The following is a 19,190-nucleotide window of genomic DNA, read 5'->3' on the forward strand; positions in this document are numbered from 1 at the left end:
AGAGATCGCCATTAGAATACTTCATAGCATAATTATTTAAGCTAAGGTTTCCCATTTTTAGAATTAGGATTTAGAATTAATTCTAAATAATTTATAATTAGACCTGAGTTTAAGCCTGGACAAAGTACTTAACCTTCTCTAAGTCTAAGTTTTCTGTTTATGAAATGAGAGGATACCTAACATATTGATAACAATTCAGTGATTTTACATACTGTGTATATTCATACTCATATAAGTACACATATATATTGATATAAGAAAAAGAGGCAGAAAAACAGTGGGGGCTAAGGAAGGCAGGAAAAGATATACATAAGATAATTCTGTTCAGTTACTACCATTAAAGCAGTAACTACCATTCACAGTCCTCAGTGAATGGTAGTTAATGCTTTAGTAGTAGTAGTAGTAGTAGTAGTAGTGGTGGTGGTAATAGTAACAATGGTAAAAGTATTTTTATATGTTATTTTTTCATTTCAGCTTCCTGAAAGGGCAATATTTAAAATTAAACAGTATAATTCAACTAGTCATGGAGTTTCTGAGTGGCAGCTGGAGGAAGCGCAAGTATTCTGGGCAAAAAAGGAGCAGAGTCTCGCCCTGAGTATTCTCAAGCACATGATCAGGAAGTTGGATGCCAGCTGTTCAGAGGTTCACTTTTTTATTGGCTGATTTAGTATTTTACTGTTACAAAAATATATATACTGTGCTTTATATGTTTTTAGTAAGTTCATAATTCTATTAAAGCCTTGAAATTACTGATTCATGAATAAGAAACTGTAAGAAACAGAGGTGGGGTGGGAGGGGATAATGAGGGGAAAAATGGGGAAGGGTTTTCAGGAACATGTATGAAGGACACATGGACAAAACCAAAGAGGGGTAGGATCAAGGGTGGGAAGTGGGGATGGCTGGGGTCAGGGGGAATGGTGGGAGGGAAATGGAGACAACTGTATTTGAACAACAATTAAAAAATGTTAAAAAATAAAGCTGTAAGAAGGAGTCTGAAAAATTAATATTTGTAAAAGGATTTAGAAAGTATTCATTTTTTCTATTTTCAACAATTCTGTCAATCCATCTTGTAGTAGAATTATTTGTTTTATTCCAATGCCTTTCTTAAAAACTTTCTACAGAATTCCAGAAGGGTATGTGGGAAACAGACATGAAATAGATACTATAAATTTGGAATAAGGGAAGATGCATGAGAGAACAAAAGTTTTTTAAAATCAGGTTGGCATAATTAGCTTGTCAATCTAAATACTTTTAAAGTATAATGTCTGATATTTTATGTAACACTACCTATTACCTATTGAGAATTTGGCTGCTTCTCCAGCTTTATTTCCAGCACACAGTGGACAAAAGTAGAGGCATTTGTACAGTAGGTCTCATGAAGTTTAAAAGGTTTAGTAACAGTGGTGTCCTTCTCACATACATCTGATTAGTGAATATCAACTTACTGTACTTCTGGTATTGGGCACTTGTATGACATCTTTCCTTGTTAGAGATTTCATTATTATACCAAAGCACTGGGAGCCAATATGATATGACATTTAAATATTGCTTCACAATATTGGCCCTGGACTTACTTACACTCTTTGTACCTCAATTTTACTTTGTACTCTGTAAATTATGGATAATACTACTCACTTCATAGGATTAAATGCATTAATGTACAGAAAGCCCTTAGAAAGTTCCTGGCATATAGAAGTACTCAATAACTGAGTTCTAATGATAATAATATTGGTAGTTATGAACAGTAGAGGATGATTATTTCATAGACTTATGTACTTGGATTATTAAAATAGTTCTTTGGTGAAAGCAGGTAAAGAAAAACATTATTAACCTGCTTCTTTCTTCTAAATGGAAGATATTTTTGTATTGTCCTGGTAACAAATTACATTTCAAGATTTTGCTTTTCACACACAGCATGACCCCAAACTAAAGCTTATATACACAGAATGTCTGAGGGTTTGTGGCAACTGGTTAGCAGAAACTTGCTTAGAAAACCCCGCAGTCATCATGCAGACCTACCTGGAAAAGGTAAGGCTTTCTGGCAGTCCTAAGACAGTTGTTTAGAATGAATGTACTTGATCTTTTTCATTAAGATTAAATTTATTTCAGAAGCAAATAAAGTATGATTTCACTTTTCCATATTTATTACTATTGTAACTCTATATAACTTTAGGGCAGAATGAAACAGGATGTTACTAAAGCAGGAGTGTATTTTGAAAGTAAGTTCCAATGTGTCTTCCTTTAACCCCAACCACAACTACCCCTTCAACAAATTGTTTCTGATCATGTCTCCATTTATTTATCTATAAAACCAGCTGATGAAGGAATGTGCAAGTCAGCCTTTGCTGTTTATTTGTAGTCCAACCACCCAACAAGTAGTACTAGAACTTCACTACTCCAGCTATTTCTTTAACTAAATTTGGAAATAGTTATCTCACTAAATAAATGTAACATGAAAAGCACAATGATAATTATCTTTAAATATTATGGAGCTCTTTGTTTTTGCACAGTTCTTTACAAATATTAGCTGTCATTATCAGTAGTTTTGAAAAGTCAAGAAAATACTGTACTTCATACACTTCAGCTGATAAATAAATTAAACATTAGTATAGAGATTCTTTGACCTGAGTGATTCTTTAGATGCCTTTAGTATCTGTAAATATAATAGAAATGGATTATATTTTCTTGAAGGCAGTGGAAGTTGCTGGAAATTATGATGGAGAAAACGATGAGCTCAGAAATGGAAAAATGAAGGCATTTCTCTCATTAGCACGGTTCTCAGATACTCAGTACCAGAGAATTGAAAACTACATGAAATCATCAGAATTTGAAAACAAACAAGCTCTCCTGAAAAGAGCCAAAGAAGAAGTGGGCCTTCTTAGGGAACATAAAATTCAGACCACCAACAGGTAATTAACTAGGTGTGTACAAGTGACAAGATGCACAGATATACAGTGATTGTATGTAAGTGGGGACCCAAAACCAGAATTATCTTCTGGAGGACAGGCTTCTTGTAGTAAAGGCTTTCTCCACTAGGTGAGTGTTCTAGGAACCCATCAGTGTACCATCTAGTGGTGTTGTGAGAAGGCTGTGTTTGGCTTCAGAGAATTTTTTTTTTTTTTTGAAGACTCTTTCAACATGTTTGCCCATTTCATGATGGGTGATTTACGAGTGCATCTGCCCACACCATACTTAGTGTTCAGTTTTTGACTAAAAACAGCATGACCCCGTGTCCCACTCTCCCTATTCACCCAATCTTTCCAAGAGACTTCTTTTTGTTTCCCCGGATGAAAAAAGTCCTCAGAGGGAAATGGTTTGATGATGTGGAAGAGTGAAACAAAAAATGGCAGAAGCACTAAGAAGCTTCAAAATTAACGAGTTCAAAAACTATTTTGAGCAGTGGAAAAAATGTCTCAATAGTTGTATTGCATCAAATGGAAAGTACTTTGAAGGTGACTGAAGTTTAAACATGTAAGAATAAGTACATAGTTTTTTATAAATAAATTCTGCTTTTTGGGAGGTTCCTTCCTCATGCACACACACAGATACACAGAACCCAGCTCTCTGGTTCTGAGCTCATTATAGAGTATATGGATGTTAGCTTTTTCGTTACCTGTTTTGATATATTTAAACCTTTTACTTAGGCCTACCTTTGGTCTGTATATTTTAGTGTAAGTAGAGAATAAAGGTGACTGAATATCTTAGGTGGAGCCCACTTTGTCTTTGTTTGCCTGGGATAGCTTTTGAATTGCACAAACTTATTTTAAGGCAAAAAGTAAATTTTTTAAAAAGATGTTTATTCCATTTATAATCCTTAGAATTTTCCTTTTTCTGATTTTTCATTCATGTTGTATGTCATATGATTTTGTAGTTCTATAAAACTTGATGGCTTTTGTGTTGTGCTTTAATTATTCAATTCAAGATACACAGTAAAGGTTCAGCGAGAGTTGGAGCTGGATGAATGTGCACTCCGTGCACTGAAAGAGGATCGTAAACGTTTCTTATGTAAAGCAGTTGAAAATTACATCAGTTGCCTATTAAGTGGAGAAGGGCATGATATGTGGATATTTCGTCTTTGTTCCCTCTGGCTTGAAAATTCTGGAGTTTCTGAAGTCAATGGCATGATGAAGGCAAGTTGTGTTTTCTTTTTTTTTTTTTTTTTTTAATTTTTATTGTTATTCAATTACAGTTGTATGCCTTTGGGACAAATACCATATGATCTCACCTTTAACTGGAACATAATCAATAGAAGAAAAAAGCAAACAAAATATAACCAGAGACATTGAAGTTAAGAACAATCTAGCAAGTTGTGTTTTCAACCCAATATTCCACCCTGTGCTGTAAAAGCTTAGAATTAAGCCCATCAGTGTCATGGGTTATATACTTCTTTGTATCCCTAGCACTTGGTTCAGTGCTCATAGTACACATAGGTTCAAGTTACATATGAATACAAGTTATTAAGAATACACATGTATTCTTAGTTAGCTCTGATGATGCAGTTTTATATGGAGATGGGAGAATTTAGGTCAGTCCTATTTCTTTGCCATTACCACAGGAAGGTACCCAGAATGCTAAATTGGGGAACTTGGAAAGCAGTTAAAAATCAACACAGATGAGTTTTTTCCCACTGGTTTATGCTTTTCTGGGATTTTTACATTGAATTACTTTTGTAAATGCAAACTATATATATATATATATATATATATATATATATATATATATATATATATATTTATGAAAGGATCAAGACAGCAGTATTTTGTTGATTTTTATTTTAAAATGTTAAATTTTATTGACACCTAGTATTAGTTATTATAATTATATATATGACAATGCATTTGAAGCTTAAAAGTAAAATACTTCTGCTGTATGAAAAGATTGATAAGATTCATAGTAGATACAAGGAATCCCTGCTACTATTTCACAGTCCTATCACTTTTAGCATAAAACGTTTAATATTTAATTTTAATGCACTTCTCAGGAGTCAGGGTCACCAAGGTCCGCAGACCCACATTCGTCCCCCTGGGAAGTCACTGGGTCATAAGCAGTGCCAAGTATTTCAGTTCTCAATACAATTTAACTTAGGATCAAATACTACAACTTACCGATGAATCAGGAAAAAGTGTAGTTAGTAAACAAGCACCAGGTGGTTGCGCTAGTTGAAGAACATTACCTTAGAATAATTTATTTGCTTAGGTGTGAGACTATTTGAAATGCGTTGTTTCATAATTTTGTATTTTTTTAATACTAGAGAGACGGAATGAAGATTCCATCATATAAATTTTTGCCTCTTATGTACCAATTAGCTGCTAGAATGGGGACCAAGATGTTGGGAGGCCTAGGATTTCATGAAGTCCTCAATAATGTAAGTAAACCTGAAAATCAAAACAAGAATTGCAATTCTTTTATATCATTATATACTATATCAAATACATACTACTGTTCCATTCTGTGAAATGGAAATACAAAAAAAAATCTTAGTCACATTTCTTATGATTCGCAAGGGCAGGAAGGAAGATTTCCTTTTGTATCCTCTCACTGCACACAAATTACTCAATTTCTCTCTCTCATACTCATGCACTCTGTCTCTCATACACATACATACATCTCACCCACTGCGGTATCTAGTATAATAACATATCTTAATGTTAAGCAAAATGAAAAGGGTTGTGGATTTCATACTATTTTGTTTGGATAAAACTAATGGCTCTTCATTTTCTGACAGCTCATCTCTAGAATTTCAACGGATCATCCCCACCATACCTTGTTTATTATACTGGCCTTAGCAAATGCAAACAAAGATGAATCTTTGACCAAACCAGAGGCAGCAGTAAGGAGTAGAATAACTAAAAATGCATCTAAACAAAGCTCTCAGCTTGATGAGGTATTTGGATTAAACATACATAACTTTTTGAATTGTGATATTTGTGTCTTCCCACAATATTATATTCTTAAGTCTGTGACTATATTCAGTTTGTAAATTCTTTGTGATTAGGGTGCAACCTAAAATTAGTTCAAAATTTCTGAATATTTCTGAAAGCACAGAAAGTACCAACAATACTTCACATTTTTTGTCACAGCGATGAACAATAAAAAATACAATTTGAAAGGATGCCATGCCATTTACTCTTGAGATCATTATACCTTTTATGTATTTCATTCCTAAGGGGATTGTTTTGTTTGGATCTGAGGGATTATAGTCCTTTCATTGTCTACATGTGTGCATACAATCTTTTTTTCTTTTGTTATTATAACTGAAAAGTTGAAGTGTAAAGTATTTTTGTATGCATTGTTTTTTTTTCTTTATTAATAGGATCGAACCGAGGCTGCAAACAAAATAATCCGTACTATCAGAAGCAGGAGACCTCAGATGGTCAGAAGTGTTGAGACACTTTGTGATGCTTATATTTTGTTAGCAAACTTTGATGCTACTCAGTGGAAGACTCAGAGAAGTATGTGTTTATAAGAATGACTGTTCACTTTTTGCTATGTTATTCTCTGTATTTATGATATGAACATCCTGATGATTACAATTTACAGGTGATCCAACTTAATTTTTATCTAATAGCGTCAACACCCTGCACTTTTTCACTTAATATCTTTTATTTAAAAGATTGTATTTATTTATTTTTAGACAGAGGGGAAGGGAGGGAGAAAAGGAGGGTGAGAAACATCAATGTGTGGTTGCCTCTTGCACATCCTCCACCAGGGACTTGGCCTGCAACCCAGGCATGTGCCCTGACTGGGAAGAGAACCAGCGACCCTTTGGTTTGCAGTCCGGCACTCAGTCCACTGAGCCACACCACCCAGGGCTCACTTAATATCTTTTAGTTGGACTGATAATAGATGACTGCACTGAATTATTTGATTTCTCTGTGTAATCTTCTGTTGCAGAGGATTGCATAGAAGCAAGTCCTTTAACTAAGTAACTGAGAGCCTTTAGGATCAAAGGTTTTTAAAAATGCTGTTAGTTACTGTGTCCTGGGAGTTAAAAGTCAAAAGGCCTCCATTTCCTCCATGGAATGCCTTGCATGTAACCCATCACTCTTCTTGTTGTGTGTGTTCAAATAATTATAAGCTGTTCTAAATTTTGGTTATATGCATTCTCTTATAAGTATCTCCCTCCCCATACTTTCTTTAATAATGATACTCCTTTTTCTTTTCAGAATCATAGTTTCACATTTAAATTCTTATTACTTTGAAATCAGAATGAGACTTCTCATTGTGTTTCTCTAAGCAAACAAAAAATATTCTGTCCTTTAGTCACTTTTAGTGGTAATATGACAAGTGTATATTATGTAATTATCTTATAGAATTTCTTTAAAGGAGTATGTAATTATCTGAAGGTTCTCACTCTGCCCCCTCAGATGGAATGTGGTCTAATGACCAGTGCCAGGTAACCTGCAAACGCATTGCAAGCCGTTACCCATTGCATGCTCTGACCCTCAGCTACATTGTGTCCCGAGCCCCTGGGTCTCCATTTCTAAATCAGGGCCTAAACCACAGATCAACCACAAGTCAAGTCTGTGGCATCTCCTGAATGGTGCTTTACCTTCAGTGCTGTTCCTCAATTTTTGGTTGTCACTAAAACTGCTTTATTTTAAATACAGAAGGCATAAAGATTCCAGCAGACCAGCCAATTACTAAACTTAAGAATTTAGAAGATGTTGTTGTTCCTACTATGGAAATTAAGGTAATTTACTATGAACTGTTTTGATATCTTTATTTTTATTTTTTATTTTTAAGATTTTATTTATTTATTTTTGGACAGAGGGGAAGGGAGGGAGAAAGAGAGGGAGAGAAACATCAGTGTGTGGTTACCTTTCTCATGCCCCCAACTGAGGACCTGGCCCAAGCCCACCCAGGCATGTGCCGTGACTAGGAATCGAACTGGTGACCCTGTGGTTCACAGGCTGGCACTCAATCCACTGAGCCACACCACCCAGGACTGTTTTGATATTTTTAGTAAACCAAATTCCTTTCTATTAGGTTAAATCATTTAAAATTGCTTTTTTTGTAGGTCAAAAACAATTGGTTAAATATTGGCAATTTTATTTGTTTCAACCTATAGGGTTTTTTTTCACTATTAGATTCCCTTTGCTCAAGCCTCAAACTACTTAAAGTCCTCTCCTGCTTTCCTTTCTTTTTTTTTAAATATATTTATTGATTATGCTATTACAGTTGTCCCATTTCCCCCCCTTTACTCCACTCCACCCTGTCTACCCCCTCCCTCCCACATTCCCCCCCTATAGTTCATCTCCATGGGTCATACATCTAAGTTCTTTGGCTTCTACATTTCCTATACTATTCTTAACCTCCCCCTGTCTATTTTCTACCTACCATTTATGCTACTTATTAGCAGTGCCTTTCCCTCCCTCCCCCTCCCACTTCCCTGTTGATACCCCTCCATGTGATCTCCATTTCTGTGGTTCTGTTCCTGTTCTAGTTGTTTGCTTAGTTTGCTTTTGTTTTGTTTTAGGTGTGGTTGTTAATAACTGTTAGTTTGCTGTCATTTTTACTCTTCCTATTTTTTATCTTCTTTTTCTTAGATAAGTCCCTTTAACATTTCATATAATAAGGGCTTGGTGATGATGAAGTCCTTTATCTTGACCTTATCTGAGAAGCACTTTATCTGCCCTTCCATTCTAAATGATAGCTTTGCTGGATACAGTAATCTTGGATGTGGGTCCTTGCCTTTCATGACTTGGAATACTTCTTTCCAGCCCCTTCTTACCTGTAATGTCTCTTTTGAGAAATCAGCTGACAGTCTTATGGGAACTCCTTTATAGGTAACTGTGTCCTTTTCTCTTGCTGCTTCTAAGATTCTCTCTCTTTACCTTTAATCTTGGGTAATGTAATTATGATGTGCCTTGGTGTGTGCCTCCTTGTGTCCAGCTTCTTTGGGACTCTCTGAGCTCCCTGGACTTCCTGGAAGTCTATTTCCTTTGCCAGATTGTGGAAGTTCTCCTTCATTATTTGTTCAAATAAGTTTTCAATTTTTTGTTCTTCCTCTTCTCCTTCTGGTGCCCCTATAATTCGGATGTTGGAATGTTTCAAGATGTCCTGGAGGTTCCTAAGCCTCTCTTCATTTTTTGGAATTCTTGTTTCTTCATTCTTTTCTGGTTGGATGTTTCTTTCTTCCTTCTTGTCCACACCGTTGATTTGAGTCCTAGTTTCCTTCCCATCACTATTGGTTCCCTAAACATTTTCCTTGGTTTCTCTTAGCATAACCTTCATTTTTTCATCTAATTTGTGACCAAATTCAACCAATTCTATGAGCTTCCTGATTACCAGTGTTTTCAACTGTGCATCTGATAGGTTAGCTATCTCTTCTTTGCTTAGTTGTATTTTTTCTGGAGCTTTGATCTGTTCTTTCATTTGGGCCTTTTTTTTTTTGGTCTTGGCGCACCTGTTATGTAAAGGGGCGAAGCCTTAAGTGTTTACTAGGTTGGGGTAAAGCTGGTTGCTGTGCCGTGATGTGAGGGGCCCAGAGGGAGCAATGGCGCTTGCTCCGCTCTCTGCCAGATTTCAGTCATTCCCTCTGCTACCCACAATCAAACTGGGCCCCTCTGGTGCTGATTCCCAAGTGGGTGGGCTTGTGCACACTCTAGGGCCTTGTGGGTCTCTCCAAGGAACTATCCTGTGAGGCTGGGAGTTTCTCCTGCTGCCGCCTCAACCCCCACAGGTGTTTTCAGTCAGAGGTTTGAGGCTTTATTTCCCTGTGCTGCAGCCCTGGGTTGTGTAGTCTGTTTCGATCCCCTGCTGTTGCTCCCGGTTTATCTATGTGTGAATGTTGGGCCGCAGGGTTTGCCAGCCACCACCTTGTAGGGTCTGCTAGCTGCAGCCTGGTCTGCCCTGTTCCACAGTCCACCGCCTCGCTGGGTCCACCATCCACCGCCTTGCCACGTGTCCTCTCTGCTACTTTTATGAAGAGATATTTAGAGAAGTAGTAATATGTGTCACTTTTTAAAACCCTTGCAATGTCAGTTATTTTCTGTCATTTAACAGAAAGTTAAAGTCGTAGCTCCAGTTCTTAACCAACAGCACATTGTCATTTTTTCCTGTTTAATATTAAAATTATTAATTTCAGTTCATTTTTATATAGATGCAAATAGTGTATCTGACCTATTATCATATTTATATTTTTTTATATAGGTGGACCCCACAGGAGTATATGGAAATCTAGTGACTATACAGTCATTTAAAGCAGAATTTCATTTAGCAGGAGGTATAAACTTACCAAAAATAATCGATTGTGTGGGCTCTGATGGCAGGGAAAGGAGACAGCTTGTCAAGGTGAGACTTTCCTTCTATGGTGTGGTTCTTTAAAAGTTAATTTCTTCCTGCTTTATTCGTGTCTTTGGTATTATTCTGAAAAATTACAGGGAAGGAAAACTTATAGGATAGCAATACATTATTTTCTAGAAGCAGAATGCTTTTTCTCCATTTTTTTTGTGTTGTCTCTGAAAGATATTAGAACAATTCATTCAAGTAAAAGTGTTATGGAGAAACCCTGGCTCTTGTCACCGGTGCAGTAAAGAATTACATGTCAGCAAGCCTATTAGCATGCAAGGAAAGTTTATTAGTGAATGGGAGAGTATAAGCACTGGTGGCTAGAGCAAGGGTGGCCAGAGGCCAGGTGGTTCAAAAGGGGTGACCAGGGGCCCCCAGGCCAGAGGCTGAGTGTCTAGGGGCCCCCAGTGTGGCAAGAGAGCTATGAGCCAAGAGAAGAGAGCGAGTCCTTTGTTCTGAAGACTTATATAGTTGGTGGGGTGGGGGTGAGGGAGTTACATATTGATTGACGGGTAAAGGTGGTGCCCACTTTCCTGAGGAGACATGATTACCCAAACATAGGTATGGGTGGGGGTCTGGTAGCCTGAATCCTTATCTTGCTTCACACTCTGTTTGCTCATTTTGTACAGGACAGGAGGCAGGCAGGTAACCAGAGTTGTTTATGGGCTTTTTCTTTGGGCACTGTGGACCCCTCCCCTTCTCTCTTCTGGGCCTTGGGATGAATACACCATCTCAAGGGCTTCCTTTTCCCAGCTAGTGGGGATGATACACATGGATTTTTAAGGGCTCCCCCCCCCCCACACACACACACACACTATCATAGTTTACTTACGCTGTTCAGAATGCCTGGCAGCCTTAATTAACCAGGCTCAGGACTACTGGGTCACAGATGAGACATGTCCTCCTTTGCTTTTAGCCTCCTGTATTAAGTTCTTTGTTGGATTGCAATGGTGAGGGTGCTGCCTTCATTTTCCCCTTGGCTCCTCAGTTCTAGCTGCTACCTAAATGTTAGAAGGTGTTCCCTGGCAACCAGGATGCTATAGTCGATGTCCAGCATCAGCAGAGCAGTCTGTTTTCTTCTATGCTATCTCCTGCAACAAAAGAATACCTTTAATATATACAGACATGATGAGGTTAACAATCAGCTTATTTGGTATAGAAAAGATATTTTGGGGGTTGTTACTTATTTTCTTGAATAGTTCAAGTTGAAGTTCCTTTCTTCAATATCCTGAGTCTGGCACTATGCTGGGTGCTATCAAATATACCAGAAAGGGACAGCATTCCTCCCTTACTTTGCTCAAAAGCTCCCTGGGCCTTCCTGAGGAGTAGTGTTAGGAGATAACTCTGTTGTCCCACCCTAGTATTTTGCAGCTTGCCCTCAGGTGGAGGAGTTCCCGTTAGTCTAATTACAAAAGCAGCTAGGGGGAACTTCCTTCCTAATTGCTCTGCGTGTCCAGTGTGTTATACCTTATTCTGAAGGAAGGAATCGCCTTAGGTCTTAATTGTTTAAGACTGTTAAGAGAGGCACTGATGCTCAGATTGATTTCTGATTGCTCTTCGCTGTCCTCAGATGACCTTTGGTATGGTTTTATAATAAGAAAATGAACTATGCTTAGTTATTCGTGTTTTCATTTCCCTGAAGGGCCGAGATGACCTGAGACAAGATGCTGTCATGCAGCAGGTGTTCCAGATGTGTAACACACTACTGCAGAGAAACACGGAGACCAGGAAGAGGAAATTGACCATCTGTACATACAAGGTCAGTAGTTTATATTTCTGCTGCTTCAACAAGAGCATAAAAATGATGCCATTATTCAGACCAGGGGGTCAGCAAGTTTCTTTTCTGAAAGACAAGATATTAAACATTTGAAACTTTGTGGGCCACAAAAGGTCTCTGTCACATAATCTTCATATTTTCTTTAGAATCCTTTTCCATCTGAAACCCCGTTCTTAGCTCACAGGCTATAGAAAACAGTCTGCGTCTGGGTTTGGTCTAACGACCGTAGATTGGCAACCTCTGATTTAGCCTTACTGTTAGTTTTTTTGTTTGTTTGTTTATTTTTTTTAAGAACTCATTAATATTAACTGCAGTTAGATGTTTCTTGTAATTAATGAAAATATTTTTTTCTTTATCTTTAACCATTGGGCTTTATTTCTGGTATAAAAGTACTCTTAAGAATAAAAGTGGTATTAAGAAGAAAATACTGAGTTAATGAAGACTATAGCACATAAAATAGGCTTTTAAATTTGTTAATTTTTGACTATGTAATAAGTTTGCATGTGTCAAAAATCCAGCAGTTGAAAAAGGTATGAAAAGAGAAGTCTTCTCTCACCTTTAATCCTATCAGCTTCATCCACTCTACCCCTTTTTCATCCTTATAAGTACTATTTTCATTTGTTTCGAGGTTATACAAATAGAATATATGAATATATGTCACTGTTCCCCCATTTCTTAGAGAAAAGACAACATGCATCTCATCTTGTTTTTATTTTATTTTATTATATCTTGTTTTTAATTTAACAGTAGAGGTCTTTCTCGTTTTTTCAGAGCTGTAGTTTGTGTATTACATGGTTATTATACAAGCCCTTACTGTATACAGTGGGCGTTTGTGTCATAAGTAGTCTTTTGCTATGGCAAACAGTGCTATGCCGCAGTGAATGACATCGAACATACAATTTTTCATGTATACATGCAGGTCAGTTTGTGGGGTACATTTCCAATAGTTGCATTCATGGGTCAGATGAGAAGTGCGCCTGATGCCAGGCGGCACCTGCGGAGGCCAGGAGAGGCCTCAACCCAATCCAGGTTCTTGTCACAGAACAAGAAGGAATTTGAGAGCATGACAAAGCACAGTAAATTTATTAAAGCTACAGAATGCATTCAGAAAGTGACAGTGGGTGACCTCAGAGAGTGAGACTTGCTGATGGGGTCTGGGTGGAAGGTTTTTATTAAACGTCAGCTAGGATTGTCCTTGGCTTTTAAAGCTGGTAGGATCACTGCCAACTCAGGCCAACCTTGTCTCTCCTCTCCAGATACCAATTTCTTTTTAGTCTTCTCAATTATAGGAAATTAGGAAGAGGGAAGCAGGGGAACAGGTGGTCAATGAAAGTCACATCTGTGATTCCAGCCAAGCCTGAAAGGGGAGGTGTAGAGCTTGAGGCCTTTGTTTCCTATTCTTTCCTGCCTCACACCTATAATTGGGAGATATTGTCAGATTACCCATACTGGAGGGGTGTGCCAATTTGCACTTCCTCCAGTAGTTTGCCTGAGAGGACAGTTCTCAAGTCACATTATTCTATTAGTTAATGATTTTTGAACTCTACATTGAATGCTTATTTAAATGTTTATATTTTAAATAACAGTAAACCCTCATTTTGAAGGGTCTGTTTTCCATAGGTGTGTCCTTTTAGGTTTCATTTCTGTATCTCATATTTGCCCTTTATTCTATTACTTCTGTAACAAGGCTTATTTGTTTAGTCATTGTTCATGTTTCTGTGAAGGTATGAACAAATTCAGGAAATGTATGAGTAATTCACTGTGCAGTACAGAAGCAGCCCTTTAGAGACATTTGTGGTAGCCCCATATCTATCTGTTTCTTATACCCACAAAATGGTACGTACCAGCATGAGTTTGTTTTCTCTAGCAAGTTCACTCTGCTTAACCAAGAAGTATCTTAACCATTAACTAAGACTAGTTTAAATATATAATTGAAAAAGTCCCTCTCACAGTAATAAAAAGTATTGACTACATGAAAAAATTATAAAAATATAACAAGAAAGAGTAAAGGAAAAGTAAGATAAGAGAATGGTACCGTGTCTTAAATGAGAAGGCACTGAAAGATGTCAGCACATCAAATTAAAGCATGGACAGTGAAATCCCAATGAAATTTTCTATTACTTGGAAAAATGATTTAAAGGTTTATCTTGAGGGCCTGGCCAGGTAGCTCGGTTGGTTAGAGTGTTGTCTCTACATGCCAAGGCTGTGGGTTGGATCCCTAGTCAGAGCACATAGAAGAATCAACCAGTAAATGCATAAATAAGTGGAACAACAAATTGATGTTTCTCTTTCTTTCTCTCCCCCAACTCAACTCTTCACACCTCCCTCCCTTCCTCTCTCTCAAATCAATAAATAAATTTTTTTAAAGTTTTTCTTGAAAAATATATTGGTGAGAATAACTAAGCTGTCTTTGATAAAAAGTAATAGATGAGAGTAGACTTTATCCAGTTATACTTAGGCAAGTGATAAAGCTTTAGTAATGATGATGGTATAGTTTGTGGCATAAGAATAGACAGATTAAAAAGACAGCGTAGTCTTAAAACAGATGTGCACGCATATATACATTTATAAGAAATCAGTTCCTGAATAAGCCTAAAATGCTATTATCACTGAGTGTGATGGGATTATGGGTAGTACGCGTTCTTTAAATATTTAAGTTTTCCACAAAGCACCTTTTAAAAAAATTATTATTTTTTTATCTTTATTGTATTTTTTGGCAAATCACCTTTTTTTTTAATTGTAAAAAATATTGTTAAACTGAAAACCCCAAGTAGGAAAATGGGGAAAGGTTAGATATGCCCTCCAAAATTCTGATTGAGTCAGGCTATTATAATTGAAATCAGAACTTAATTTTGAAACGACTCATTTTTTAGTTGGATGGGGTGGAGGTAGAGAAACATATTATTCAAAAGCACTTTTTCTCTTAGACTTCAAGATTTATGAGAAATTTATTACATAGAATTTTTTAAGGATGTTAACTAATATAATTGATGCTTTCCATTACCAGTTAAAAAAAAACTTGTTAGCCCTCAATGAATGCTAAACAGAAGTTAAACTTAGCCCTTCAAAGCTCAGCATTACTCAATAAAATCTTAAGGCTTAGTATTAAAGAAAAGTTAAACTGAGCAGACATCATAATCACTTGGAAGGTTGGTAAAACATAGATTGCCAAGCCTCATTCTCAGAATTTCTAATTCTAGGATGGAGCCTGAGAATATGCATATCTATCAAGGTACCAAGTGATACTGATGCAGCTGTGGTTCAGGGACCATCCTTTGAGACCTGCCAGTCTTGTTACTTTGCTGTCTATTGATCTAGCTTAATTGTAGGACAAAGTTGATGAGCTGTTAGTGGTCTTCTGTCTGGCATATACTTTAATGATTGCTGAGAAGTTCTCAGAGGGCAGATATTCTGTAATGTGAATGAAAGGAAATTTTAATGCTCTATGTGCCAGGCTTTTATGTAGCAAAGAGGATGACCGAAGAATTGGGTCACAGTGGGTTGCAAAAAGTATGGACTATAGGAGTACGTCCTGATTTTCTCAGAAAGCAGCTAAGGTTTCCAAGCAGCTTTCATTGCTGGAAAGCATGAAAGAGAGAAGGCCTTCACCTAGAATATTTTATAAATTTATTTTTCAATTTAAATATAGTTGGTATACAATTTTATATTGGTTATATTAGATTCAGGTATACAAAAAATACATGAACATGATAAGCAAGCATCTACCTGAAGCAGCTAACATGCATGCCATCTGGGGAGGCGCATGTGGTGAGTGAGGAGTCCAGAGGGAGACTCTTCTCCCAGCAAATATGAGAAAATCTGAGATTTGATAAAGCTGTTTGGTGGGTAAAAGGGTATTTGCTTATGTCATTTTCTATACTTCCAGTTTGTTTATAACATGTCATGGTTTATAATCTTCCCAGTAAAATTGCTCATTTTATGTTTAGGAATACATTTCCCTTTGGTAAAGGTAACAAGACTATAAAACAACAATACATATACTTGCAATTATTAAGGTATACTAAAACTGAGGCTACATTCAATATTTTCCAAAGGGAAATTTCTTCAGATTTGTTTGATATTAAAAGTATAAGGAAAGCAGGGTAAATCCTCTTCCAAATGGACTAAGGTAAGTACAGTTTAGTCACAGGTGATGAAGGGTATCATCAACAGTATTAACTTCTCAAGGGAGTTGCAGAGACTGAGGTGAGCAGGTTCTCAGAAGTCTAAGCAGCAGACTACGAAATCTTATTCTTTGAGTATAAGTATAGTTTTATAGTTTCCTCCAAAGAGTTTTGTCTCCCTCCTATGGACAGAAAAATAGTAATGCAACTTTGGAAAAATGCTTCACACTGACTCTGATAGTTGAATGATTGTCACATGCTATTTAATGCCCTTCCATAATCGAAAGATATTTAATCCATAACTTCAGGTGGTTCCCCTTTCTCAGCGAAGTGGTGTTCTTGAATGGTGCACAGGAACTGTCCCTATTGGTGAATTTCTTGTTAACAATGACAGTGGTGCTCATAAAAGATACAGGCCAAAGGATATCAGTGCCTATCAATGCCAAAAGAAAATGATGGTAAGTGACACTCAAAAGTATGAATTATTGCAAGGTTGTTTAATAGTTTATTAAAGCTGATAGTTATCAAGTATTATAGAATGCAAAAAGGTTTAATTTCAGTAGGCAACTGTTAATGGTATTAGGAAAGTAAGCTCAGCAGAATGAAAGGATGCATAAATGAAAAAGGAAGGTTTTTAAACTATAACGTCAACCCTTGTCTAATGAGAAATTTAACATTTGTCAGTGCACGCTAATTTGCTTCCAGTTTGGGGTATGCTAATTCTTAACAAACAAAACACTAAAAAATTTTTAAAAGCATTATGAAATAATTTTTACATGAAATTAATGTAAAGAGCTTCTAAGACATTTGCCACATTACACTGGCCATTTGGTCTTACTCAGTCATCAACATTTATTGAATGCCTTCTTTATACCAGGTCAGATTTCACAGATGCGAAATTTCAGAGATGTAATGACTAATCATCATTGTATTTATCCCATTGAAAGATGAGAATAAATTCAGAGAATTTCACTTGTCCAAGGTCAATTAGCTAATAAATGGTGGAACAAGGATTTGAACTTTGTCTCTCCAACTCTAAAATTTATTTACTTTTCCTTTTATTGTACAGGGTATGGAGGTGGTTAGTTCTCCCTGGGACGGGGGAATGGAGAGAATCAGATTCAAGAAAGGCTTTATGGAGGAGATGGTGTTTCAGCCAAGTTTCATAAATGAATTTGTTTTCCAAGCAGAAGGAGATAAAACAAACAAAGAAGGAGGCATAAACATGCAGTTAAAGACAGCATAGGCTTAGTCTTTGAAAAGGAGCAGATTAAAGACTGGAGCAGTGGTCATTAGTCAAAAAATGGAGAATCGCTTTATGATATGCTAAGAAATTTGCACTTTATCCTGTAAGCAATACAGAACCTTGAGAATATTAATATCAGATTTGCATTTTAGAAAGATAACTGACAGCACCATGGGTTGTATTTTTGAAAAAGCCGACTAGAATCATGAGACAGCGGATCATAACTAAGACTCATAATAGTAGGAATGGGAATGGGGGTACATATGAGAAATACTAACTCGGCAGAACTGATAGGATTTCATTGCTAATTAGAAGTGGGGTTGGTGAAAAAGAGTAATCAGTGGCATTCAGTTTTCTGGTTGGAGTGATGAGGTAAATGGAGAGACTATATATTATGTCAAAAAATAAAGCGGCTGAGCTTTGCCAGAAGGTAGATCAGTTTGGATCTGGAAGTGATTGATCCAAGTGAAGATGTTGAGTGGGCAGTTGAAGAAGTATATCCAGCTGGAGCTTAATAAAGATGACGAGGCCAAAGGTAGAGATTTAGTACATCAGTACTTAGGTGAGAGTTGAGCCCATTGAAGTCGATAAGCTTTGCTTCAGGCAAGTATTACGCTGTAGAGTGAGAAGATGTTAAAGGACAGATTTGAGATGCTTTGCCATCCATTAGTGATTCTTTCATTCTTCCTCCTTTTCAGTTTCCTGTCCCACAGCTAGTGCTGTGATGCCACCTAAGACTATCTGGAGCTGCCTTTGTCATTTTTGTGTTGACTTCCATGTAGATTACAGGATCATGCCAGTTAAAGTTTACTTGAATCAAAAACAGTCACTGTTGATGTGCCTCCTTCCACTAATATTAACGTGAAAACCCTAAATGGATTAGAATTGTTATTAATTGCTTCCCTGACCAGACTGTTAGTAGAGATATATCTTTGCCTCTGTGTATTATACTATTTTCCATATACATATTCTTAGTAGACTTAAATTAGATGAATACAATATTGAGAAAATATTTTATATTTGATCTATTTAAAGGATGTGCAAAAGAAGTCTTACGAAGAGAAATATAAAACCTTCATGGATATTTGTCAGAATTTCCAACCAGTTTTTCGTTACTTCTGCATGGAAAAATTCTTGGATCCAGCTGTTTGGTTTGAGAAGCGATTGGCCTACACTCGCAGTGTGGCTACTTCTTCTATTGGTAATCTTACATGTTTGAGTAGATTCAGCACTTCCTACATTCTCAGTTGCAGGGGATGATGGTGTTGATGGTGGTTATCAACCAAACTGCCTTCATCATTAATTTATTAAATTATTGAGTGTCTTGTTCATCCTGATTTTTAGCTTCTAATTGTAGCTCTTCATAGCTTTTGCTGGAGAAAATTTGCCTACCCCAAGATAGGGAAATAAGACTGCTTATTATTTTCTGCTTTGAGAATATGGCTTATTTTCTCTTCCTGAATTCAATATATTATTTACTGAGATTTTCTTTGGAAATAATAAAATCCATGATAATAATATATTATTTTCTGAGATTTTTTTAAGGGGGGGAATAATAAAGCCCATGACAACTGCATGTAAGGTTATTTATTACTTTGATTACTTTTGCACAGAACTTGTATAATGTTAGAATATTACCACACGATTGATTTTTTAAAGATTTTATATATTTATTTTTAGAGAGAGGGGAAGGAAGTGAGAAAGAGAGAAACATTAATATGAGAGAGAAACGGTTCCCTCGTGCATGTGC

At 36.7% G+C, this 19,190-nt stretch overlaps 1 protein-coding gene across 1 annotated transcript in view; it reads left to right on the plus strand.

Annotated features, from left to right (window-relative positions):
* ATM (ATM serine/threonine kinase) overlaps positions 1–19,190 on the plus strand; it is a 169,345-nt gene that overhangs the window by 126,419 nt on the left and 23,736 nt on the right. Inside the window, exons 48-59 of the mRNA XM_024570803.4 lie at positions 475–642; positions 1,915–2,028; positions 2,692–2,909; positions 3,923–4,130; positions 5,252–5,365; positions 5,726–5,884; positions 6,314–6,452; positions 7,611–7,693; positions 10,156–10,296; positions 11,936–12,052; positions 16,503–16,652; positions 18,476–18,641. Of these exons, the coding sequence (XP_024426571.2) occupies positions 475–642; positions 1,915–2,028; positions 2,692–2,909; positions 3,923–4,130; positions 5,252–5,365; positions 5,726–5,884; positions 6,314–6,452; positions 7,611–7,693; positions 10,156–10,296; positions 11,936–12,052; positions 16,503–16,652; positions 18,476–18,641 (1,777 nt within the window). The remainder of the gene's footprint in view (positions 1–474; positions 643–1,914; positions 2,029–2,691; positions 2,910–3,922; positions 4,131–5,251; positions 5,366–5,725; positions 5,885–6,313; positions 6,453–7,610; positions 7,694–10,155; positions 10,297–11,935; positions 12,053–16,502; positions 16,653–18,475; positions 18,642–19,190) is intronic.

This window comes from Desmodus rotundus, chromosome 5 (assembly GCF_022682495.2).
Source record: "Desmodus rotundus isolate HL8 chromosome 5, HLdesRot8A.1, whole genome shotgun sequence".
NCBI lineage: Eukaryota > Metazoa > Chordata > Mammalia > Chiroptera > Phyllostomidae > Desmodus > Desmodus rotundus.